This window comes from Vitis riparia, chromosome 17 (genome assembly GCF_004353265.1).
Source record: "Vitis riparia cultivar Riparia Gloire de Montpellier isolate 1030 chromosome 17, EGFV_Vit.rip_1.0, whole genome shotgun sequence".
Classification (NCBI taxonomy): Eukaryota; Viridiplantae; Streptophyta; class Magnoliopsida; order Vitales; family Vitaceae; genus Vitis; species Vitis riparia.
The window spans coordinates 2,720,067-2,747,514 of NC_048447.1; the positions used below are offsets into that span (position 1 = coordinate 2,720,067).

The window sequence follows — 27,448 nt, forward strand, 5'->3', positions numbered from 1 at the left end:
GATCGGGGTTCTTGAACGAAGAATGGCTGGCTAGAGATGGTTGAAGCAGAGGTGGTCGGACTGGCTGGAAAGTAGGGGTTGCCGATGGTGTTGACGAACGACAACCGTGGGGGGAAGGACTTGCATGCATGGTTCCCATGCATGTAGGTGGGTGGCTTTGGGGTTCCTATGGAGATGAGCTAGGCGCGGGCATGGTGGGCAGCCGGGTATACAAGGTTCCACGCATGTGAGTGAGAAATGGGTATGGCGGTTAGAGAGAGAAAAGGTGATGGGGAAGATGGTGGGTGAGTTAGGTATAGGGAGGTGGGCATGAGAGATGGATACGTATGCATGGGGATGGACGAGAAAGGTGGGTGATGAGGTGGTAAGGTACAAAATGGGCGTGATGGGTATGATGGAATGGTTGTGGTGTAGAGAAGGTACAAAATGGGCGTGATGGGTATGATGGAATGGTTGTGGTGTAGAGAGAGGAAGGTAGAGGAGGATGTGTGAGGGTGACGGCCATGCATGGGATGCGAGATGGTGATGAAATGGAGCTGGGACATATTAGCATGACAGATGGGGAGGCTAAAACAGAGCCCCATTGCTCTCAAAACAACCCAAAAATATAAAAGAGATAGCAGTAATCAACCCATAAATATGAACCATGAAACTAAACATATGATTGGATGATCTACTCGAAACTATTAAGAGAAAAATAAGGAGATTATATACATAAAGTGAGTCCAGAGAATCATGGTAAATATCGTACCTCTCCATTCTCCTCCTTCTAGCTCTCCCTTTCTCTCTAGATCCCCTTCCACCTCGGCTGCTGAATACTCCACCCCTCCTTGACAAAAACCTCCTCCAACCAAACCTATTCCCCCCTGTTTCTATCTTGTCCCTCAAGCCATTACCAGCTCTCCTATTCATCCCTCAGCAAACATGGCGCCTTCAACCACCAGCATGGGCGGGCAGCTGATGGATCACCACGCGTCCCGTGCTGCTCGTGTGTCCAGAAAGAGGTCCCCCCTACTTCAAAAAATGAAGGAAGAATTCCCCTCTCCCGAGTGTTCCCCCCAAACAAAAGAAAGGTTCCCCCTGTTTTTTAAAAGGGGTCTACATCATCCCACAAGGTTTTTAGTTTTATAAAATAAATAGTAACAAAATCTTAGTGACATGGAACTAATTTTCCATTAGATCTTGAAAACAAGTGATTTAGTTATTGGAGAAAGCCTTTCTTGCAATTCAACTCATAGATCTCTTGATGTCTCTACATAAATGGCATCTACTACAAGTTTTGATCTAAATGCATTTATGATCCATGAAGCCATCATGTCATTGCAATGTTTGTAAGAATCAAGAAAAGAATTTGTTGCTAAAGGTTTGGAAATAAACCCATCAATTAGGCTAACCCTCTTCTTCACATTGAGGACCTTAATCATGGCTCTACTCCACATGGTATAGTTTTCTCTATTTTAATAGAGAAGGAACCAAAACCATACCCGAATTATCATAAGGGTGTGGAGAAAAGAAGCTTCCCACAAGACAAGTTGAACTTTGTGCAAATTTATTTTAGTTGATTATATAATAGTGAGGTTACCAAAGATATGTCAAATAGGGTGATTGATTTTGTGAGGAAATTGTATGATAAGTACAAAATTCTTGACTCCAACAATCAAGGGCATGGTTTGGGTGAATCTTCATAAACTATGGATAGTGGGTTAAAGGAATACAGTGATCTTAATTTTATTTCTAGTTTTAAAAGAGACATACAAAAAGACAATAAAAAGAAAGATAAAGCTAGACTAGTACCATTAGAAAGTAATGAGCAAGTTGATGTTTTTAATATTTTAAACTGATGGAAGGTCATTTGCTCTAAATTGAAGGTCTTTTTGGAAATTGCTAGAGATGTTTTGACAATTTTGTTCTTCATCATTACATCTGAGCCAACATTTAGTATTGATGGTTAGATGTTTGATCCATTTATAGTTTATTATTTCCAAAAACAATTGAAATGCTCATTTGTGAACAAAATTGACTTTGATCCTTATGATATTCACTAACCCTTGAAATATTTTGAAAAACTTGAGTTAAATATCCCATATTTAAGATGCACATCCATTTTTGTTATTTTTATTCATGGTTGTTAATTTTACTCTAATTTATTGTTTGAAGTTAATTCATTCTTATTTGATTTCTTTCAATATTTAAATATTATATTAATTAAAAAACTATTTTTGTGTTTAGTTCTTGGTTTTGATAAAGTATAGATTTTTAGAATTTGGTTCCTTAAGGCTAAAACTTGCTATGAGATGGCATTAGATGGAATCTTTCTAAGAAGTTTGGGTAATGTTAATTGCAATGGGATGAAATTTGGAATTTGTATAATTATTTCTTTATTAATTTATGAATGTTATATAAATCATCGACAATGTTAGTTTGTTGTTTTTGTTTAATGTTGGTTTGTTGTTTGTATAGATTTTGGACAATAGATTATAAAACTTGTGAGAAGGTAAAGTTGAGAGGATGACATAAGAATATATGTCCTTCAATGAACCAAATCAAATAGTCACAAATTTATTGGTTCATTAGTTATTTCTTTTCTCCTAGAGTCTTCTTACATAGCTATAATGGATAATTCGTTTTAATTTATAAAGTAAATGCTTTTGAAATGCATATTTATTTTACATTATTAAATACATATAATAAAGTTTTATTATTAAGCTATGGTGTAACGATCCGCACGCAATCGTGTAGATATTATTCGTTTTGAGCCCAAAGGATCTTCATGACTTTAAAACGCGTCTACATAGTTAAAATGAACTCATACTTATATGGCACAATGAACTTTCCCCATATCCGATGTGGGATGTCACAAATACCCCTCCCCCCCTCCTCCTCTGCCGCCTCCCCATGCAAACACAATGTCCTCGTTATATCCTATAGGATTTTGAGGTTAAACAAACAACACCCCTTACGGGACTAACCGTAGTTCATTGTTGCCCAAAATACTAAGCCTAAATTACGTAACAACTCTGACCAAGAGAAAAAGTTACTATGACTTTTGTAGTACTCCGAGTATCGTCCTTAAGGACTAGCCTATGGAAGTTGTCAAACTAGGTCTAAAAGATTATTTTTTGCTAAATTCTTGAATTAAAAAAAAAATTGATTTGAACAAAATTGAATTTAATAAAATAAACCTTAAATAAATTCAAAAGAATAATTGATTTCTAATTCAAATGATTCAAGATTTGAGGTTCCACAATCCAACTTGGGGTATAGGACCTCAAGCAAAATAAGGGTATAATTTTAATTACTCTTAGGGTATTCAAAATGTGGGGTCAAACGAGATTAACCTGAGTTCCACAACTCAGGGTTGCATCTGTATCCTAACTTTTAATATTTTATTCCATTACTGAAATACCAAATAGATGAATGGTTATCAAAATTGGGTTTAGGTCTAGGAGTTAAGCTTTTACCACTATGTGTGGATTTGTCTTAGGGTAGATAACAATAGCAAAACCTCATATAACTAGGGATCAAGAATTACCAAGAATCCCTAGTATCAAATAATGGGTTATTATACCATCCCTTAATTCAAACTAATATTAGAGGATATTTCTATTTTCATCTATTTATGCCTAAACCCTTCATTCATTCCATTTTTAGTTCTATTTTACCCATTGTTTTCCCTTAGCTCTAACCCTAGGTTTTCATGTTTCACACCCCAAGATGGCTTTTTAGCCTCTCATGGTGGTGATTTCATTCACACAATTCATAAAAGAAGAATAAAGAACCAGTCTTGAATAAAAGAAATTAGAAACAATTGATTAAAATAAAGAAAACAAAGCGAGAATCTTTAATGTCGTCTTCTCTCCCTAAGAAAATCCAAGAACATCTAATAATTCTCCGAACTCTGAAAAATAACTCTAATGCCCTATTTATAGACTAAAAGTTAAGTTAACACATGGTAAGATCTTAAAGAGTATGTAAAATCTTCTTTCCAAATCAAGGGCTCTCAATAAAAGTTGTAAAAATTTGAGTCATGGGAGCCTTTAATGAAAATATGTTGATTTCACATGAGGATGATCCATTTCGCATAGTCATGCAAAATGTAAATGGATTAGCAACATTCTAACATCATTATGGTGCATTTGGCATGGTTGTGCGAAAAGTATCATGTTCATGCGAAACTGATTTCCAAGCTTCTACAAAAACAAGCTCTTTGGTCCATTTCGCACAATCATGCGAAATTAAGACTCCTTTGATTCCTCTTTGTACAATTTTCTTTAATCATCCATAACTCCCTCATTTTAGCTTCGATTTGCACACTATTTGAAGCATTTGATCCTGACTTCTCGAGCTTCGAAATGATATATATCATGTCTAAAAATAACCTTGGGAAGTACTCCAAATATCACCTCAAACTCATAATATATGTTATGGCTAAAATTTGAGTTCTAATTGGCATGTATGAACTTAAAGCCATATCCTTCAACCTTCTTTCTCATGTTTGTATGCTCTCCAACTCTTTCCACACTTTCATTTCTTTCTTTCTTGCTATGAATTGATCCACTTTCATTTGTTGAAACTTTCCTCATGCTTCACACTCTTAGAGCTTGTTCTAAGCATATCTAGTCTCGTTTCCACCATGATTGAAAATGACTTATCCAACTTGCATTATTTTCATCCTTTAAACCTAAGATTTAAATCAAGATATATATGTTAGATCCATGACTAGGGTCTTAGCAGCAATTCAAGTTAAGTAGGGTGAATTGAGCCTTTACATTTGCATTATTTATTCCTCATGTGCAATGAGAGCACAATTTGTGACTCTAATCAAGGGCCAAACAAACCCCCACATCAGGGTCAGAGATCGACTCTGATACCATTTGTCACGACCTGAACCCAACTGTGTAGATATTTTTCCCTCTACCCTCACGACTTTAAAACACGTCTATATGGTTAATAGGAGTTCATACGTATATAACATTAGGAACTTTCTTTCCTATCCAATATGGGATGCCACAAATACCCCCCATGCAGATACAACGTCCTCGTTGTGTTCTATGGGGTTGCGGGGCTAAACGAACAAACACCTCCTATAGGGCCAAACAAACCCCCACATCGGGGTCAGGGATTAACTTTTATACTATTTATAACGACTCGTACCCAACAATGTAAATATTATCCACTCTGAGCCTGAAGGGCCCTCATAGCTTTAAAATATGTTTACATAGTTAAGAGGAGCCCATACTTATATACCACCAATAACTTTCCCTTGATTCGATGTGGGATGTCACATATGGGCTCAGTATAAAAATAGGTTTTTCATTTAATTACAAAGCCAAGCCTTACTATAAATTATAATGGGTTATAGTATGACATAGATGCCACTCTTAATATAAACCCAAATTAATAAGCCTCGTGCTCAAACTAAAAATAAACTCACTTTAAAATATAATTGGGCTTGAGGCCTAAAGTTGGTTCACCAAAACTATATCAAACTAACCTCAGAAAGCTTGATTTAGTTCTAGTTTCCGATGGAACCTTGATAGTTTGGTTCTTAATTACATATAAGCCAACTATATCAATTTGATTAGTTTTCTTTGAAAAAATTGATTCAATTGATATATTGCCAATACTTTACCCTACTACAAAGCTCTCACAAAATTTTGAAGTTTATCTCTTCAAAATCCATACCATTGAAAGACAACGAGATTGTTGATTCAAATCCCCTCCACATGATGTTGAAATGATTTATTAAGGAATAAAAAGTATGACCCCAAGGAATGTGAAAGTGAGATGTTATTGTTGGTTAGGGTAAGTCCCGAGAAGAATGTTGCATATGAATACTGATTCACTCCCCTTTCGAAATTACATTTTCAATATTAAGCTTAGTTCCCTTAGGTTAAGCTTAGTTTGGATAAGACAAATTTTGAGCTCCAAGTTTAAGCCCACTATGGTCCAAAATCAAACACCCCTTACTTTTAATTTTCTTTCTGTTTGTTTGCAATCTTTGTTATATATTATTTATACTTGAGAAGATTAATAATAAGAATATTGAGAACAATTGTTCATTCTTAACAACACTTTGATGGAGACAACAAATAAGATTTAAGTAGAATTGTCTTTCCATAATTGATTCTAGCATTGTTCTTCTTCCGCCTTTGTTTTAAGCTTAGCAATTTTAAAAAAAAAATAAATGGTTTGCTTCAAAAAATTTGAAATTAATTTTTTTATTTTTCTAATAATTCAAGCAAGGTCTTGTGGGGATATGATAAAAATGACATATTCTCAGAATTCTGCATTAACATAATAACTCATTCTCTTTCAGGATTAGTGGTGGTATGGATGATCCAAATGTATAAACGATCCTGAAGGAGAATCAATTATGATTGCCAAACTCAGATTACACATTCCAATCAATACATCCAATTAGCAATATAATCTAATCATATCAATTATGTCATATCCTTGAGGGACTTAATTCCCATGATTGACAGTTGAGAAAGTGTGAGAAAATGGAGGGAAAATTAAAATCTTTCATTCAAAAATTCAAAAATAACAAACTATACCTGAAAAATGAACAACTTTAATGAAAATTCAATTGATTTAAAGGTTTTATGTCAATTTGGATTGGATTTTGGAAGTTATAAGTTTTTTAGAAAATAAGTAAAAAACTTAGTGGGTGTTTAATATATCAACTTAATAATTTAAAGTGACTCAATAATTTAATTTAAATTATTAAATAAATTAAATATCTTTATTAAAATAACTTAATAGTGTAACTTAAAGTAAAAAACACTTGTAAGAAATAAGAAAAAAATTTAACTTATTTATAAAAATAATTTGAAGTTAACTTAATGATTTCTTTTATTATTCCATGACCTCCTTTATCCTAATTATAATTTATAAAAATAAATAAATTAATTTAATGATTTATAATAAATTTTAAGTTAATTTCATCCAACAACTTTAATGTTTAAAGTAAGAATTAATTAATAAATTTTAAATCAATAATTTAAATATAATTTAATTTAAAATCAACTTAAATAATTAAATAATAAATATTATGTTTTATCAAACACCCAATTAGTAAAAGCTTCTATGTTTTCAACATTTTTATAAAAAAAATTTCTTTTAACCTAAAAAAAAAAAAAAAAAGATAATATTGATTATGTCATATCCTTGAGGGACTTAATTCCCATGATTGACAGTTGAGAAAGTGTGAGAAAATGGAGGGAAAATTAAAATCTTTCATTCAAAAATTCAAAAATAACAAACTATACCTGAAAAATGAACAACTTTAATGAAAATTCAACTGATTTAAAGGTTTTATGTCAATTTGGATTGGATTTTGGAAGTTATAATTTTTTTAGAAAATAAGTAAAAAACTTAGTGGGTGTTTAATAAATCAACTTAATAATTTAAAGTGATTCACTAATTTAATTTAAATTATTAAATAAATTATTTATCTTTATTAAAATAACTTAGTAGTATAACTTAAAGTAAAAAACACTTGTAAGTAATAAGAAATTTTTAAAACTTATTTATAAAAATAATATAAAGTTAACTCAACAATTTCTTTTATTACTCGACGACCTGGACTTCCTTTATCCTAATTATAATTTATAAAAATAAATTAATTAATTTAATACTTTATAATAAATTTTAAGTTAATTTCATCAAACAACTTTAATGTTTAAAGTAAAAATTAATTAATAAATTTTAAATCAATAATTTAAATATAATTTAATTTAAAATCAACTTAAAAAATTAAATAATAAGTATTATGTTTTACCAAACTCCCCATTAGTAAAAGCTTCTATGTTTTCAACATTTTATAAAAAAAAAAAAACTTCTTTTAACCTAAAATAAAATAAAGATAATATTGATTCTTGTATAGACCCATCTAATCTAAGCATGTATATCGAAAACTTATTCACTATGACCCTTTTTAGAACATGTTATTTTTATTTGTACTTTTTTGAAGTTAAAATTCATCGGGAGGATGAGGATGGACTTCATCGTATCAAAATATGGAATTAAGATCAAAAGAAAATCACCATAGAGACCCAAAATGGCAAAAAGGAAGCCCTACCCCTCCTAAGAACATTTGCCCTAAAGCTTTTGGAATACATTTTACAGGCACCCCAAGATTTCTGATACTAAAAAAGCTGAATGCATATTTGGGAATGGTGAACCCAGACCTGTTGAATTAATAATAAAAATAAAATATTTTTCATCTTCTTAGATGATACTATGATTCACCGTCATTCCCATTTCTATTCATAACTCGAGAGGATAATTGGGATCACACAGGTCATGAAACAGCTGAAACCGATAATAATAGGCAGTAAAGGATCTCAAACTAGGGAAACTTAATGTGAAGTGTAGCACCTTCCATAATAGCGGAAACCCACTTCCCCTTCTTTGTAGACATTGTCTGATTTGGACTCAATGCCCACATAATCAAGAAATTCTCATTGCATATATAATATGAAGAACTTTTCTCCCTACCTCATGTGAGATGTCACACATCAGTGAAATCACCAAAACAGTTTGTGACATCAAATAATCAAATGATCTTGTGTGCTATTTAAATCAACAACACTATGGAGCGCTTTATTTGAAACCCCTACACCATATTAGGGGTAGAAAATTGGAGGAAAACCCACGAGCTTCGGAAAATCTACAGCAATTACAATCAAATGAGGGAACAAAAATGGAGTTTTTGCACTGCTGCAGAATTGTGGAACAAAAGGAAATTGACTATTAGGCCGGAATGAGACCCTTTTGCTTGAAGGCTTCAAGCATGGCAACACCCATTTTTGCAGGAGATTCTACCACTGTAACACCAGCTTCCCTGAGGGTCTTGATTTTGTCTTGGGCTGTGCCCTTCCCACCTGATACAATGGCTGCACATACAAAAGTAGACAAAGATTCAAAACCAGGTGAGTATTAATTTCTTGTATAGAAAAACTTCTACCATAAAACCAGAATGTAACATGCCAGACAATTTGTTTCATTTCTTTCTTCAAAAGGGAGTCGGACACCAAGAGAATACAACTTACATCATTTTAACATTCGTGCAGAAGCAAAACTTTTGCATGGTTTAGGTCAAGCTAGTGTAAATGTACATTTGAACACATTTCTAAGTTGGTACTACAACAGGAAAAAGTTAGAAGCTGAAAACAAGAAATGTAAAGCTACCAAAAATATCATTTGTGTGAAATCTTGATGAATTAGATGAGAATTTCTTAAGGATCAGCAAATGGTGAAGATCTAAGAATCTCAGTGTGTTGAGTATTCTGTTGAGTTTTATCAGGTATTTACACAAGGTAGTTTATTGTATTTCGGCAGGAAGTTTCTTAGGGTTGTTGTTCCTGTGAGACTCTTGAAGGATATTTGATCCCTCTTTGTAATGGTTGTCCTCCTTCAAAAAAATGTTCCCATTTCCTATTAAAAAAGGAAAAGAAAAAAGAAATGATCAAGTAATAGGACCCCAATAACATTCTTCTTTCTTCTTAGGCAATATAATATATTCATTTCTGACCCTAATATTATTCTAAAAAAATCATAGCAAAACAGAAGGAAAGAATGTAGAATAATAAGCTTAGATGAGAATTAAATGGGCTGCATAGTCTTGACATGTGCTTGGATGCTCATGCTTACTTGGTAGTAGAATAACACTGACAGGTGGGCCTTGGCTAATATTCTTATTTGGTTATAAATTTTTTTAATTCTTTTATAGATAAAAGAAATTAGATTAAAAGAGTGGCAAAGGAGGCTTACAGCTTGTTTGGTGTTAATTCTAGGAAACATTTTTAGTCTTTCTACCACTTAAAAACAACTCTTTTAATAAAAAATTTCAAATGTTATATATGTTAGAAACACTTACTAGAATCACTACCAAATGGATTCTTAATCCTTGAAAATGGGAAGCATGTTGGGGCTATGACTCAACAAGGAACAAGAAAACCAAACTCCTTAACCACAAGTGTTACTCAAGCTACTGATAAACTCCACAAGTGATTGCCTCTCCCCAGAACCACAACCAGTCTAAGACTGTAAAGAGAGTAGCATAATCTCCTTAGTTTTGGGAAATTGTAGTTTAAACTCTCCCAAAAGTCCTTTCTTATTCCTCTTTTTCCAAATATACGAGGAAAATGAAGAGGAACAGCTGCCACCTTTCTCCCACTTTGTTGACAGTGCAACCATTCCAGCTCATAAGCACTTTCTCCGAAGAACTGGGAACCACCCAACTCATCTAGGACACACCTTGGACCACAACTCTCAAACAACTACACAACAAATAAAGAGGTGTATTTATTCATCATTTCCATTGTGCCCTTGAGGCCTGGCTCAAATGGTAAAGGGATGGGGAGGGTTTGTGGGAGGTTCTAGGTTCAAGTCTCAATGAGGACAAAATTTACCTATAAAATATAAATATATATATCCTCATTTCTATAGCACAAACAACACAAGTTAACCAAGCTTCAGCTTCTGACCTTCAGTGTATCCAACATCAAAAGTCACTCCCACACTACTGTCTGGACAAAAAACAAAGCCAACTTTTAGTGGTCTGATAATCTCCAAATCGGTTTATGGGGAAAACAGTTCTTCCATGAGGCACTAGCTTAAGAAAATTTTCACCAAGAATGGCCTCTGCATTAGATTGTTCCACCTCAAACTACCCTGTCCCTTCTCAACTAGAATGTACACCATTAATTGCTTTGGACCAACACCGCCCCCCCCCCCCCCCCCCCCCCCCGGCGGCACCCATGATAGGAGGTTACTAAGGACTTTCTATCTCTTCTAAAGAAAATAATTCAGGGGACATCAATTTAAGGGAGAGATCACCAAACCATACATCAAACTAGAACCGTAATCTTCATTGCTTAGAGAAAAGAATGTAAATTTTAAAAACTAATCCCATCCGCTCCTAATGCCCTTCCACAAGGCCTTCCCCATCAGAAAGCCCTCACCAATGTGGACACCAATACCTCTCTCAGTTCCATACTTGCTGTCAATCACCCTTTGTCAAAAGATGTCTCTCTTGATAGTAAAGCTCCAAAGTGATTTGCTAAGAACTTTATTTGAAATATCCAACTTTCTAAGCCCAGGTCCCCTCTCACTGGAATGATAATGCCACAATCCAATCAACCAGATGCAACTTTCTCCAATCCCAACCCTATAGATGATGCTGAAGTTTCTCTAGCCACTGACAAACCAAAAGTGGCAATGAAAGTTCACATTAAGTATGCAACTAAGGTCGATAGGATGCTATTTAAAAAAGTAACTTTACAAGACCTCTACTTTTTCCAGAGTTAGTCTGCTCCTTTTTGTAGATTCCTTGTTTAGCTAATCAACTAGCAGATATTTGGGCTAAGTGAGGTGCTTCTAGGCTAGAGGATTTTGTAAGGACTTGCTTGCCTCCCTGAGAGGTTCTTTGTTATAGAAAACCAGGAAAATGGTTAAAACTACATTGTTTACAATAAAATGCATCCTGAACAAATCCTAAAGAATCCATGCATCCTGAACAAGAGAATTGCATAACACAACAAAGACAGAAAATGGAGCTTCTTTACTAGATAACATAAAGCATTGTTAACAGTAAACCGCTTTTCATCGCAAATCAAATCTACAAGTCAGCATAAACTGTGTTCAAGATTTTGCATATTACAAAAAAAATAATTAGCATAAATGCTATGACATCACAAATCAAGAAAACCATACTTAAAGCTTAAACAGAATATTGTACCTCCAGCATGACCCATACGACGACCAGGGGGAGCAGTTAGGCCAGCAATAAATGCAACAATAGGCTTCTCAGTCTTGCTTTCCTGTTTGATTAGTAATATAATGAGTTTGAATACCCACAAGCAAATAGCAAAGAAATGCAGCAAAATGAAGATATTAATCCAGAGAAAGTCTACAAGATAAATTGGTGAAGTTAATTAACATAAAAACAAATAGTTATTATCATTTCCTCAGAATATCAAGTAGGATATAACTGATTAGCTTGGCATGTTATTAAAAAAGGATGGGTGTCAAGGCCAAAGAGTTTCATCCTATCTGGAGTTTTCTGCTCAAGTCTCTACTCATATGAAAGATTTTATATTGTAGATAAAATCCCATTACAAAGTGCAGATACCCTTTATGGGCTCCTAGAAGGAGTGAACTGATCATTTAGCATTTCTTTAATGCACAGAAGCATTGCAGTAGTGTTAGCCCAAGGGTTCTCCTAATCGCGTTTTGATGATAATAAACCATGGTTAAGTGGCTAATTGATTTGAATTATAAAGAATTTCAGGAGTTAGTTTGGAAATTCATCAAAAGACCCAATGGATACAAGATCAAGACTTTTGGAAGACCTTTAATCATAAGAAACATATGTAAGATGAATGCATGGGTGCACTTAGGATTTTCATATCTTTTCATGCATCTTTAAAAACTCGATTTATGCATTAAAGTTACATTTTCATCAAAACCCGAGTTTTATCAAATGAACTCTAGGAAAATTGTTTCAAAATTAGCATATTAATTTACCTAAAGACTTTGCCTAAGTGTTAAAAGAGAAAAAAACAGAAAAAGACAGGTTTTCAGACCAAAAATGGTGAACCGGTCGAGGCAGTGGCCAATTAACTCAATCGGCTATGGTACCGGTTGATCAGTTATACTTTCCTGATCGAGGTCTTCTCTCTTTTCCAGTAGCCTTTCTTTCCTGGTTGAGGGATATGTCTTCCCGATCGAGGATCGATTGAGGCCTGACGGTCACCTGCCATGCATTTAATGCCCAATGGCTAGTGAATTGGTTGACCCCCAACTCAACCAATCAAGGCTACTTTTTGGCATTTTGGCTCCCGAGATTAGAAACTTATAAATTGAGAGCTCCACTTCATTTATGAGCAAGAGAACACCTACATTTATTTGTTTACCTACTTGTTCTTGCCTTAAAAGCTCTCATTCTTTTCTTGGTGCATTAGATCTCCATTTGCATATTCTTTAGTGCACCTTTGTGATTTATCCTAACTTTGAGTTGTATTTGAGCCATTGTTGAGCTAGGTTGAGATATTTGAACTTGTTATTTGAGTGTTAGAAGCTTCAAGTGAGTAGAGACTTAAGGGATTGTGTAAGAGCCCATTGGAACTAGAATCCAAGTGTAAAGGTGTTGGAAACTTGGTTGAAACTTCAAGTTTAGTGGAACTCTCACTTGGTTAGGAGTTCGAGGAGAGTGGACATAGGCAAGGGGTGCCGAATCACTATAAATTCTGAGTTTGCTTCCTCTAACCCTATCTCTTTATATTTGTGCTTCTTTTGCTTGAATTTGTGGTGTTTGAAAAAGATTTTTTAAAACCTAATTCACCTCCTATCTTGGATGTTTTCTCTATTAAGATTAGCTTTTATTTTGTTAAGTAGGACTGCCACTTCTGTGTTTGACTCCAAGAAGAAGTTGTTGTGCCATGCAATAGCCCTTTTGAAAAAGAATAGAGGGAAAATAAATACTATTCTCCTCTTCCTAACAGCTTATTATCTCATAACTGGTTCAATGAAGCCTTAGGCATAGATTTGTTTCTGGAGAAAATAAATTCTCCATCTTCAAGGGCAGCCTAAGACATTGATCTTAAGTTGTGCACTGTCACAGAGCCTGGCACCATTGTGATCCCTTGTCTTCTCTTTCAGGTGAACTAATTGTTGTCTCAATCAATTCAGAATCTATTAAAAGGCCATTGTAGAAGATCTCAAAGGGTAAAGAACACAGGAGGAAGAACCTTATTTGATGAATGTAGGAAGAAAACATAAACATTGGTTCAAGCAGTAAATCTCGCAGTACAAAAGTACAAAAGACATTCTCCTAAACTTTTGTTGTCTAAATATTGCACAAAGGACAGTGCACCATTTTTTTCTTCATTTTGTGCAAGAGATGGATCATGAATGACTTTTTCCCTTATTCTTCATTGTCTTGTGTATATTGTTATCTCATAGTTTTAAAAGGCGCAAAAGTATCCTACAGCTTGGGCACAAGGACCAAACAAGGCATGTGCCTAAGTGAAGTGAAATGTGACTTAGGATGCATATCAATTTTATAAAATATGATTCAAAATCTAACCTAATCAATTAAAAATTTGAGACTGTAAACATTTAAAAGAAGCATTCAATAAAAAAGTAATGAAATTATATAACTTTCAATATATAATTAAAAATTTCAGGAATAAAAGTGTTTAAAAAGGAAGATCAAAGTAGACAAGGCATGCCTCTTCAATAAGGTACATGCCTTGGCAAGCTACTAGATGCTATAACTAGGGAGTGGTAGCGCCTTGAACCTAGGCGTGCTTAAAGTGCACCTTTTAAAACTATGTGTTATCTGGACTTGCCTCCCCAACATTTTATCAGCCACTTGTTTCTACCAATTAAAAGGTTTCATGCATGAAGCACACAACTGAAACAACAAACAAGAACAGAGACATCAGGTGTGTTCTGCAGTTATTAGTCACAGACAAGAAGCACTAGTCCATAGAAAGAGCTCCTTTAAGATGCCATCTGTAAGATTGCCCTCAGGACAACCTTGACACATAGTTTGATAGACCTCAAAGTGTGCACATGATTTTAGTTAACTCAATTAGATATGTCCAATACGATATTCCTTTGTTCTGTTCTCTTTTGTAAGCAACAATCATTAACCCAAATGAGCTCGCAATCATCGACTTTAACTGTCTCCTATAGTTAACAATGACAAGTGGAAAAGGTATCTTTCAATTGAAAACTTAACCGCAATCCAAACACTTCAAGACATAGCCTGGATAAAAAGAATACTCTAAGTGCATACAGCCTAACTTGTCACCACATGAACCAGTGTCCCACAACCTAAATCAAATGCAATCAATCCAAGTCATTATGAAATAGAGCAAACCCCCAATAATTATGACGGATTTGCATAAGAAAAAATCAGGATCAGCAACACCCTATCTCTACATTAAGTTTTCTCTTATATTGCTAAGACTTGAGTGATTAAAGAGGTAAGAATGTTGAAAAAAAGGTTGTTTAGTTCAGATGTTATGAATCAAGGAAATTGCAATGGCAACTATAAAGGCAATGCAAAATATCACTGATTTAAAAATTATGGTGTATTACCAACCAATTATCTGAAATGGGGATAAACCATGATGAAGATAAATATATCCTAGATACAACATAATTATTGATGTTAGTGCATGAAAAGCTAACTTGAACATCATCAATATATGTGAGCCTTCCTAAAGCGTTGCAGCGTGGGATGGAATAGAAGAAAGATTTAGAAAGAAATTGCCTATGTGGAAGCGTCAGTACATTTCAAAAGGGGGGAGGATTACTCTAGTGTGTAGTACATTGGCAAATTTACCGATTTATTTTATGTCGATTTTCCAGATGCCTAGAGTGGCTAGATTCAGATTGGAGAAGATTCAAAGGGACTTTTTGTGGGGTGGCGGGGCTCTAGTGCAAAAACCACATTTAGTTAAGTGGTCAATTGTATGTTTAGACAAAAGAAGCGGAGGGTTGGGGTTAAGAATCTTGGGGCCTTCAATAGGGCTCTCCTTGGCAAATGGGTGTGGCGTTTTGCAAATGAAAGAAAGGCTTTGTGGAACCAAGTGATCAGAGGGAAATACGGGGAGGAAAGAGGAGGGTGGAGATCTTATGAGTCTATGGAGGCCTACGGGTTTGGGTTGTGGAAGGCAATAAGTAAAATGGGACATCAAGTGACCCCTTTTGTTGGCTTTGTGGTGGGTGATGGTGAGAAAGTGAAGTTTTGGAAAGATAAATGGTGTGAAACCATCCCTTTGAGCGAGGCTTTTCCTTCTTTATTTGCTTTAGATTCGAACAAAGAGGCTTGGGTAAATGAAGTGTGGACAGCCGAGGGGGAATGGGGGGGGGAAGTTGGAACCCTTTTTCAATAGACCTTTCAACGATTGGGAGTTGGAAGAAGTGGAAAGGCTATTTTATTGCTTGGAGGGGAAGAAGGTTAGGGGGGATGAGGAGGATAAGGTGAAGTGGATGGCATCAAAGGATGGGGATTTCTCGGTGAAATCTTTGTATAGGACTATGCAGCCGGGGTCTCTTGCTTTTTTCCCTTCAAAAATTATATGGAACTCTTGTGTGCAGCCCAAATTGAGCTTTTTTGCGTGGGAGGCTTCTTGGGGGAGAGTTCTAACCTTGGATCGCTTGCAAAAGAGAGGTTGGGTTATGGCAAATAGATGTTTTCTTTGCCATAAGAGTGAGGAGACAATTGATCACCTTCTTATCCATTGTGAAAAAACAAGGGAAGTATGGATGGTGTTCCTTTCCTTTTTTGGTGTTTCGTGGGTTTTCCCCCGTTCGGTCAAGGAAACCCTTTTAGGGTGGAGGGGGTCTTTTGTGGGAAAGAAAAGGAAGCTGGCGTGGCAATTGGGACCGTTATGCTTGTTTTGGGTTATTTGGAAGGCTAGAAATTCAATTGTATTTGAGGATTGTGAGCTGTCCATTCAAAGGCTGAAAGCATCTTTTGTGTATTTTTTGTGGTCGGAATCCAAATTGTGGATAAAAGATGGTCCTTTGACCTTAATAGATTTTATAGACTAGGTGTGTATGCGTTAAGGGAGAGGTTTTTTTGTTTTGCTTTGTCCTTTGATGTTTGGGCCCTTTTGTAAGGGGGTAAGTCCCTTTATACTGTAATTTGGTGGGTTGCTTCTTTAGCACCTCTTTGCAATACAATCTTATACTTATTGATCAAAAAAAAAAAAAAAATCAATATATGTGAGCCTTCCTAATGAAATTTTAAAGGAAACTACCTTCCCTACTAAATGAAATATTCTTCATCTAATAATAAAGTAAAATGCAGGAAACAAGACAAAACTGTCATACTCTACTTCTAGATGCATGCAACTCATCACTCACATGCATAAGACACGCACACACCCCTCAACCCTCCAAACCCCATAAACACAACAGCTTACTAAAAATGAGTTTATGATCCAAAGCAGTCATGGGATATTATTGACGCAATATATATAATAATTATAAAATAAATAAAATAAATTATTGTATTTATAGTCAGTCTTACTGAATGCACTCCCCAACCTTTTGGTTTTCAATTTTACCCTTGATACTTTGGCCCCAAAAAATCCTCCCTTTGATGCTAAGGAAGCTGAAGTCCTTAAGCATCATAACAAGAGATACAACAAAAACTCTAATAGTTAAGCATGGTAACAAAACACGAGGCATGTGTTCAATAATACAGGCTTAGATGCCCCTTCTCAACCGATTATAAATGACAACAATCAAATGATTTGAACCATCAATTTGATAGCTTTAGGGTCCAAGGTTTTCAATTTACTTATTTTTTACCATTTTAGTTATACCATTACTCTAACCTTCTATTTACTTCTTTTTTTTTTTTTTTTTTTCTGAAGTTCTCGCTCATTGAAAATAATCCACCATTACTAAACCATTTAATATTTTAAAAAAGATTTATCATAATTGCATGGCCTTGGACAGCATTATAAATAAACTTGTGCAATGCACATTCATCAAACTAGTATGTTTTCCTATATATACATATGATAGACTAAAATAAGAACTTAACATAATCTTAGGAGTTTGATTGCCTGAGGATTTGAATCTCATCTAAGACTACTTTCTAAACAGATTTTATGCAATGTAGATCCAAACCCCATCAACCTAGGTACTATTCATTGGTATCTTTACAAGTTATGCCATCTATAGATCTTTCTTTGATAGATGAAGAAAATGTATCATAGATAAAAGGGGGTATACACAAGCCATCTATAGATCTTAGATTATTCATATTATAAAAATCATATTTCCACTACCTTTATTAACTGAGCAGCATCCTCTTCAGCAGTACCACCAATCTCTCCTATAAGAACAATACCTGTAATGGATATGGCATCATAATGAGATAATCTGCATTATATTTATTTTTCAGTTTTACCACATTGAGAACATCCCAACAGAAACTAAAGAGAAAAAGAAATGAAGAAGAAAGCAACCAAAGGGATTTAAATACACAGGATAACAAGAAAATGGCTAAAAACACAACAGCAAAGAAAATGTTGCTAAAACAAGAGCAGTAACTCTGATCCATGCTGCAAAAGATGTTTTATGCACCCATCCTGCACAACTCATGTTAAACAAATATTTGGCAATTAGGCCACAAAATCAGTAGATTATACATCGGATGTACCGTTAGGCTTTTCTTGTGATCAACTCCTCTATAAAGGCAACTTACTGTTATTCCTACGTTATCAGATACTAACATGACAAGACTAAGTACAAGCAGATTAAACAAGGAAATGGTGCATTTAATGACAATTTTTCTTCATCAGTGCTCAGCTCTCAGTTGCAAAAACATCATTGTTCATTTGTCATCAGCACTGTTCAGCTGACTCATTGTTCTAAACCAATATGTCAATTATCAACGACATGGACTCCATGTGCAAAGCAGTAATATACCTAAATTCTATTGATTAATCTAGAATTAAAGAGACTGCAGTCAATTCCTGTGTTTCAAAGTACCTAGAGTACACAGAGCAAGCAAAGTGATTGGTTAACATTGAAGGTAAAAAGGGATATCCAAATGATAAAAGATCTGTGTGACGACAGTTTCTATGAGCAGTGGGAGGCCAGAAACTTCTCTGTAGCATCATGGCTACTAAGCTTGCTTTCTTTTCTTTTTTTTCCTTTGTGTAAGACAGGTGTCCCTTGAGGCAGCAAAGCAAATCTGGGACTCCAATACCAAAAATAGATCATACACAACACTCCAAAACAGGCACCTTTGTACTCCAGAAGTATTACCTTTTCTATACATTTCTCTACACCATTCCACAGCACTCCTCCCTAGGTTACAATTCACTACTTCTGGAAGACTTTACAACTAGGAATAAGAACAACTATAAGTATCTCTTATGAGGGAGGAGAACAGAATCATACTCAAAAAGAACCATGACCATAATCTGAGAGAGAGAGAGAGAGAGAAATAGGTACAGAGATGGAGAGAGCAGAATTATACTTGAAAAGAACCAAGGACATAATCTTTTAGGCCAGAATTTAAAAAAATAAAATAAAATAAAATTGATAGGCAATAAGAGAATAGATATATAGATATAAAGATAGATAAATAGATAGCACCTGAGCAAAAGGCGCCACAAAGTACACATGGTGTATACATTTGTCACCAAAGTATGCAAGCAAGAGGACAAGGGAAGAAAACAAAAAAACAAACTCCCTTCTATGTACAATCTAAGAATGATCTTCTATGTACAATCTGACTCATTTCAAAAAGGTATTCATAAAAAAGAGTTTAATTGCTTGTATTGATTGTTCTGAATCTTCAAAAGCCCTTTTGATTCTTTCCTTCTACAACATCCAAAACAGACAAAAAAAGCAGCCCCCCTCCAAGCTTTTTTTAATTTTCTTGCCTATGAAAGATCCATGTCAGCTCAACAAATTTGAAAAGTTTAATTGCTTCTTTTGTTTTTTCTTTTGATTCTAAACGAAGTAATTTTTCAATTCTTTCATTTTTTTTTTCTCATTTTCCATTAGGGATGAAAAAAATATCATAAAAAACTTACATCTCGTGTTAATTTCTTTAAAGTCTTAAAACTGATACGATTTTAGTATACTTCATTTTAATATGGCAAAAAATTAAGGTTTGTATATCCAAAATCCTTTATTACATAGATACTATCTCAAACCTAATTTAATATCAATTATTTTATTAATACATCAAATAAATCATAGGTCCAACAAATCTTTCATTTAAAAAACATGCAAATACGAAATTGAGAAATTTTTATCACGATGATACATTTTTTTAAAATGAGATAAATAATAGTATTTTCAATATTTTCCCAAAACTGATATGTTTGCATATATCAAAACATTGTTGATTTTAGATTGACATCATGTGTATTTTTTTATAATCAAATGCTTTTGCAGGGGGTGACCATAAAATTAGTGTGAAGGACAGGTTTGTAAAATAAACAGTTTTTAGACATTAATTTTTTATTTATCCATTCGCTAAACTGAACTCAGCACTTAAATTTCAGATAATGCAAATAAAATTTTCACTTTTTAAGTTCAGCACTTAAAGTTTTCACCACCATTAATCCACTAAAGTTTTGAGCACTTAATTTTAGTTGTATCAAACATCGTCTAGGATCCAATCCACTAAAATGGAGGTAGTCACAGTTAACTACCCAAATGTCTATACACAAACATATCAATGGTAAGTTTTGACATATTGGTCCAAACAGTGGCCCAAACAGCAAAAACACACAACTGGAAAGCACAAAAAAGGAAAAAGAAAAAAAAAAAAAAACAGTTTACCTTCTGTCTGAGGATCAACTAGGAACTTCTTAATGCAATCAACGAAGTTTGTCCCATTAAAAGGATCCCCCCCTATGCCTACACTGGTGGACTGTCCAAGGCCGACTGCGGTTGTTTGGAAAACCTGCAAAGTTACAAATACCATAAATCCTTAAACAACTTGTACCAACATAAAGCCCTCAAGTAAACCAGACATCAACAAACACTTTTAAGTGCATGTGACAAATGAACCTCCAGAAATCTCCTATACCCCAATTGAAAAGTTCAAACCGATGATCCAGGATATCAAATCTTATTTTTGTGAGTGGCATGCTAATAAGGTAAAAAGGAGAAGTAAAAGGAGAAAAAGATAAAAACAGCAGATTGTTTAGCATATCAAACACCTTAATCGTACATCAACTTGATCGAAATCAACTTCCACACCCATGTAATGAGGGAGACACTACAAATACATAGTCCATTTAACAGAAACTCAAACAAGATGAGCGTGAGATATTTTGTTCAAACTCTCTAAAAGTGAAGGCCTATTTCCAGTTTTCAACTTTTCCTTTTAATCTTAGCTAGGATGATCCTGGGACAACCAATATATTTCTGTTATTAGTACAAAGATTATTTCATTCTACTTTGTACTTAATTTTTCCCTGATAAAGAATGTTTTTTTTTTCTTGTACATGAAAAAGAAAAAGGAAAAAAGAACAACACAAAAGCAAGAGTACTGCTGCTCCAGTTACACAATTTCTCTCATTCCATATGTTGTCATTTCGCCTTTGTCCAAGATCCCAGGATAATTACATAAACCAACCAATGCACATTAATATCCAAAGCAAAAGTATACTTTATGGAACTAGCACAACAGCCTCAGTCTTACCCTCATCCTTTATTACTCTAACAAGGACTTACCGCTTCATATGTCAAGGTACCAGATCGGGAAACAATTCCTACACGGCCTGGTTTATGAATGTACCCAGGCATGATCCCAATTTTACATTCTCCAGGCTTGATAATTCCAGGACAGTTTGGCCCAATCAGTCGAGTTTTTGTTTGCCTGTTCAGAGCAGCCTTCACCTTTACCTGAAATTCACAAATATTAGCTTCATGCTCGCTTTCATTATAATTGCAAAAGTCAATAGTAACATGTAATAAAGGCCTGACAATGGATGGCATATTGATCTAAATTCTACTCTGAAAAGCCAACAAGTATTTGCTATAAGTTGTTGATAATTATAAAATGATAAATTTGATAATTAATAAATTTTGGTTTAACCCAACATACACCTTGAACATATGCAGTATAAGGACCAAATTACATTTGGTGTAAGATAGTGTCCTCTTAACCACCTAATCCTTTTGTGCATATGGCATGTTTTTCAAAGATCACCAGAGAATTGAACACCCTTTCTTTCATGTTATGCATTCAGCATTCTAAATATCTCATTCATTAAATGTGTGGGGTCATCTGATCCACAACATCACATTTCTCCCAGTTAATTAACTAGAACAAAACTCTAACTTCGGGGAGTGAAGGGATGGATAGCTCTACATCTCCAATTAATTTGATACACATGCATGCCAAGCACATAAATTACATGCAACCCAAAGCTGCAACATATGGTTCCATATTTAGTTACAGTGTAACAGAGATAGCCTTTGTGTATGAAGAACAAAAACAACAAGTGATACACTCATTTTTTTGTGATGCTTGTGAAGAGCAAACATTGTATTTAAGTTGAAATCTTATGTGGTTTGAGGCAGTTTCAGATTAAAAATTAATCTGTCAAAAAGGGATATCATTCCTAGGGAGGTTCCTAACAGTGAGACTTTGGCTTCATTATTGGGATGCAAAAGGGGGAAGCTCCCTACTTCATATCTAGGTCTTCCGATAGGTGCTTTTTTCAAGTTAAGAACAGTTTTTGGGAGGTAGTGGAAGAAAGATTCATTAGGAGGCCTGTTATGTGGAAGAGACAATATCTATTAAAAGGTGGAAGGTTAACATTGATTAAAAGTGCTTTGTCTAGTTAATATACCACATGTCCTTGTTTGTCATCTCCAAAAATGTGCTTGAGGCTTGAGAAGATTTAAAGGGACTTCCTTTAGGGAGGGGGAAATCGTAAGAAAAAACCTCATTAGGTGAAGTGGTCGATAGCATGTATGAGTAGGAAGAAAGGCAATTTGGGCATGAAAGATTTAGCCAATTTAAACAAGGCTCTACTTGGGAAGTGGAATTAGAGATAAGCAATACAAAGGTGCCCTTATGGAAGCAAGTCATTGGTGGGAAGTATGGGGAAGGAAAGGGTCGGTAGTGCTAGAGGAAAAAGATGGTGATGGAGTTGGTTATGGTAAGCAATAAGAAGAGGGTGGGGATATATTAAAAGTGCAACCTTTTTTGAGGAGGGAAATGGAGAGAGAACAAGCTTTTGGAAAGATACTTGGTGTGGTGATGCAACACTAAGCACCTCTTTACCCTCATTGTCTGTCCTTAACAAAAAGAATGCATGGGTTGTGGATATTTGGGGAGAAAGTCAGGAGGGAGGACATTGGAATCCATATTTCTCAAGGCAATTTAATGATTGGGAGCTACAATGTGTCAATGCCTTTCTAGAAAAGCTGCAAAAGTATTCAATGAAGAGAGGTATGGAAGATAGACTGGTATGGAAGGAATTAAAGGGTGGTTGTTTTTCAGTCAAAGCATTCTATTCTTGCTTGAAGCCAAAAAGAGAAGCAACATTTCTAGTAAAAGTAGTATGGAACCTGTGGGGGCTAATGAAAGTAGGCTTTTTGCTTAGGAAGCAGCCTAGGGGAGAATTTGGACTCTAGATCAGCTAAAAAAGGGATGGAAATTAACAAATAAATGCAATCTTTGTAAAGGAGAGGAGGAATCTATAGATCATGTTCTTCTTCATTGTGCTGAAACAAGAAATTTATGGCAATTAGAGAAACGATGTCAAGTTGGCAAGGGACTTCTAGGAGGAAGAAATGCATGAAAGTGGGTAGGGCAGCTCCCTTATGCTCATTTTGGACCATCTAAAAGGAGAGAAATCATAAAGCTTTTGTCAATGACAAATAATTGGTCAAAACTCTCAAGAAATCTTTCTTTTGCCCTCTCGGGCTTTGGGTAAGAGAATCTTTAGAAGGTGCATCACTATTCATATGAGATTTTTTTTTATTGGTTGAGATCTTGATGATTATGGAGAGGTGAGAGGTGTTTTTGGTTAGTCTCTCAACCTAATGGTTTCAGAAAATTATGACAATTAGAGAAACGATACCAAGATGGCAAGGGACTTCTAGGGGGGAAGAAATGCAAGAAGGTGGGTAGCTCCCTTATGCTCATTTTGGACCATCTAGAAGGAGAGAAATCGTAAAGCTTTTGTCAATAAAGAACGATCGGTCAAAACTCTCAAGAAATCTTTCTTTCGCCCTCTTTGGCTTTAGGCAAGAGAGTCTTTAGAAGGTTCATCACTATTCATATGAGATTTTGTTGATTGATTGAGATCTTGATGATTATAGAGAGGTGTTTTTTGCTAATATCTCAACCTAATTGCCTTCATGACACCTTCGTATGCTTTCTATGTACTTTGGTGCACCTTCTTTTGATTAGGCAATATTAACAATATTATTTTTTTGCCTATAAAAAACAAGTGATAAAATTTTGTGACAAAAAATCAAATACATATTCAGGAACAAAAAAAACATTCTAACAGCTTTTACCCAAAATCCTAACCATCTTTTTTTTTGATAGACATAAAATCCTAACCATCTTCAAAGCATGATTCTCCAAGAAAAATAATTTAGTTACCATGTCATGCTGAGGGATGCCCTCTGTGATGCATACAACAAGATCCAACTCAGCTTCCATTGCCTCCATAATAGCTGCAGCAGCAAAAGGTGGGGGCACATAAATTACAGATGTATTAGCCTTTGTTTCAGCCTTTGCCTCTGCAACAGTGTTGAAAACAGGAAGTCCCAAGTGTTCTGTCCCACCCTTCTTTGGTGTTACACCACCTACCTGTCTCAAATCAGCAGAAGAAAATAAAAATAAGTTCAAGAATACATCATTCAAACGAGAGAAATTATTCATTATAGAACACTTCCATTGCTTATAAGTGCTTGAAGTTGGAATAACACAAGATTAGAAGAAAATCAGGAAAATTTTCAAATTCCATCTCCTATCAATTTTTCCAACCAACTCAGTGTGGCAAACAATTTAAATTTTCTTGAAGTCAAGAATAATTGTTCACTAACTCTTAACAAGAGTTGATTCCAAGAAACAGTTCCAGCAAGCCTAGCATTGCTCAAATTAGAATTGAAATTTTTGTTTGCTTCAATTGTTTTGACATGGCATCTTATTGCCCCCAACCCTAAAAAACTATAATAGATTAATCATAGAGTAATCCAATTCACTCTTAATAGACTCGCCAATGATTTGTTCCTCCAATGCATAGAGTGAATATGTGCCCTTCATTTTACATAAAAATACATGGTATGACATTGGATTCAGAAAACCAAACCAGACAGTCTATTCGCTGAACAACTCAATTTGAATGATCATAAGATTCATAACCAAATTGATTTGAGTAATACTAAGTGAAACCAAGGGAAAATCAAGGACATGAGCATTAATCAACCCTGATTTTTCTAGAGATTACATCCATATTCAAAGAATCAATCTGGACTATTTGTTAGCATGATTTTGCATTTTTTTAATTAACTTTTTCACCAGGATCGTACTTCCAATACTAAGTGATTATCATTTTCAATCAAATTAAATCATAAACTCATTCCCACATCCATCAATAGAAGAGAAGTTTTCAAACAAGTTGATCGATAATTGACTCCAAACTACAGTTTTCAACATGTTCGCCGCTCAGTAACTGAGAAAATGAAGGAAAATGAAAAAAGAAAAGAGCATGAGATAATCAAAATAAATAACATAAATGTAAAACTCATTTATATATCTATACATAGACAGAATCATCAAACTAACAAACTATTGAGGCAAACTGGAATTCTCAACATTGCTAGTGTTTGGTTGCCAAGAAAAATGAAGGAATAAACAGAAGAAAAAGAAGAAAGAAAAACCAAAACAAAACAAAACAAAGAAGCATAAGATAGTGAACAGAAACTACTCACTCCAAACTAGAATTTTCAATATATGTTCCAATTTGGTCTCAGAGAAAATGAAGGGGGGAAAATCAAAACAACAGGGGATAATCAAAATAAATGAAAATTGTTCAAAAATCATTTATCCGGAAATCACCATAATGACTTATCATTGATTTCAAACTAGAATTCTCAACATATGTTCATGTTTGGTTGCCAAGAAAACGAAAGGTAAAAAAATGCAACTGCATGAGATGATCAATGAATATAAATCACTTAACTCCACATTAGAATTTCCAACATGTTCTCCTGTTTGGTTTCTAATAAAATGGAGGGGGGGAAACGCAACCTGAGATAATCAAAACTAATTTAAAATGAATCCAAAACTCATTTCCGCATCCATCAATTAACATAACTCATCAGACTATTAAATCATCTGCTCCAAACGACAATCCCCAAAATATGCTCCAACCGTCCAATGAAGACAAATAAAAGGGAAAAAAAAAAACAAGAAAAAATCAAAATAAATAAAAAATTACCGAAAAGCTCATTCATTTATGTATCTATCAATGAACAGAAATCATGAGAATTCGCAAGAAATGCTCCGTTGGGTTGCCGGGAACACGAAGGAGAAGAATCAAACCATTTTGGTGCCATATTCGATGGCTTGTTCAGTGTGGAATGTGCCGTTCTTGCCTGTGATGCCTTGGCAAATCACCCTAGTGTTCTTGTCTACGAACACCGCCGGCGGGATGCGCAGCCGCCGCAAAACCCCGAGCCTGAGCCGAAGAAGCGGTGGAGGAGCTGAGCTTCGACGCGATCGAGTCGATCAGCTGTTGGGCGGCGGCTCGGCGAGCCATCTTCGTCAACATTAGGTTCCTTTGCCTCGTTTCTCTCTCTAAAACTTTCACTCCTTAGAATTTGCCTTTGCTTTTCAGCTTTTGAAGTTGGTGGGTTCTTTCGACAAAAATACAAAATTTCTAGGTTTTTATTTAAGAAGAATATTTCATTGTAAAGGGTTCTTCGATTAAATGGGAACCAATTTGAGAAATCCGACTCTCCTTAACAAAAATATCTTCATTTTTTTTCATCATGAAAATGACCTTTTACCAAATATATAATGTATATGTTAATACTTTGAAATAATTAAAAATATTTATATCAAAAATAGGTTATTATTTAAAAAAAAAAAAGGATTAAATTTACAAGAACTATTTCATCTCTTTTAACTGATTAATTAAATAAAATCAATTTTAAAATTTTCTAATTTTTTCGTGCATTATATATTTCTTTAATATCTTTTATATATTTATCTTTTTATATTTCTTCAATATATTATTTTTATAAAATAAATTTAATGATTTATTTATTTAATAATTTTTAAATTTATTTACTTATTATCAATTTGAATACATATCTTATTTTCTATTTTAAATAATAATTTCTATATAAAATAAAGTAACTCTTAGAAAAATATATATAAATTTATATAAAAATTATTATCTTTTTAAGGTAAATAAAAAAAAAATCTTATATTTGACATATTTTTTTATTTTTAAAAACAAAAAATAAGAATGCATTCCAACCAAAATTTTATTTTTCTATTTCCATATTTTCTTTAATATATTATCCCTTTTTATAAAGAAATTTAAATAATTTACTTTAATAATTTTTTTAATTATTTTGGTTAGTTTCTAGTTCTATCTTTTTTATCATTTTAAGTTTAATAAGTTATTTTATTTTATTTTTACTCCATTTCTACATTTTGTGTTTTTATCTATTTAATTTTTAGTAGTTTTACATTATAATTTTTAAAAAATAAATACAAATTTAAATAGTTTCAATTTTGCTCTAAATATTTCTATTTCTGTCTATCAACAATAAGAATATTGTCTATGTCTCCTCAATATTATTCATAAGAAGGATTATAAGAAAATTCTTTTTGAATTGATTAAATTAGAGAACTTATTTCAGAACAATTCCTCCTCCAACTAGAAATGCT

The 27,448-nt window shown here is 34.2% G+C and overlaps 1 protein-coding gene across 1 annotated transcript; it reads right to left on the reverse strand.

Moving 5' to 3' along the window:
• Positions 1–8,432: 8,432 nt before the first annotated feature.
• On the reverse strand, positions 8,433–26,438 carry LOC117905001 (succinate--CoA ligase [ADP-forming] subunit alpha, mitochondrial-like). The gene is given in 8 exon segments (XM_034817856.1): positions 8,433–8,903; positions 11,750–11,831; positions 17,832–17,893; positions 20,350–20,473; positions 21,250–21,420; positions 24,143–24,352; positions 26,090–26,198; positions 26,200–26,438. Coding segments are annotated over 8 exon segments (1,020 nt in total). The 5' UTR covers positions 26,319–26,438; the 3' UTR covers positions 8,433–8,760.
• Between the last annotated feature and the right edge of the window lie 1,010 nt (positions 26,439–27,448).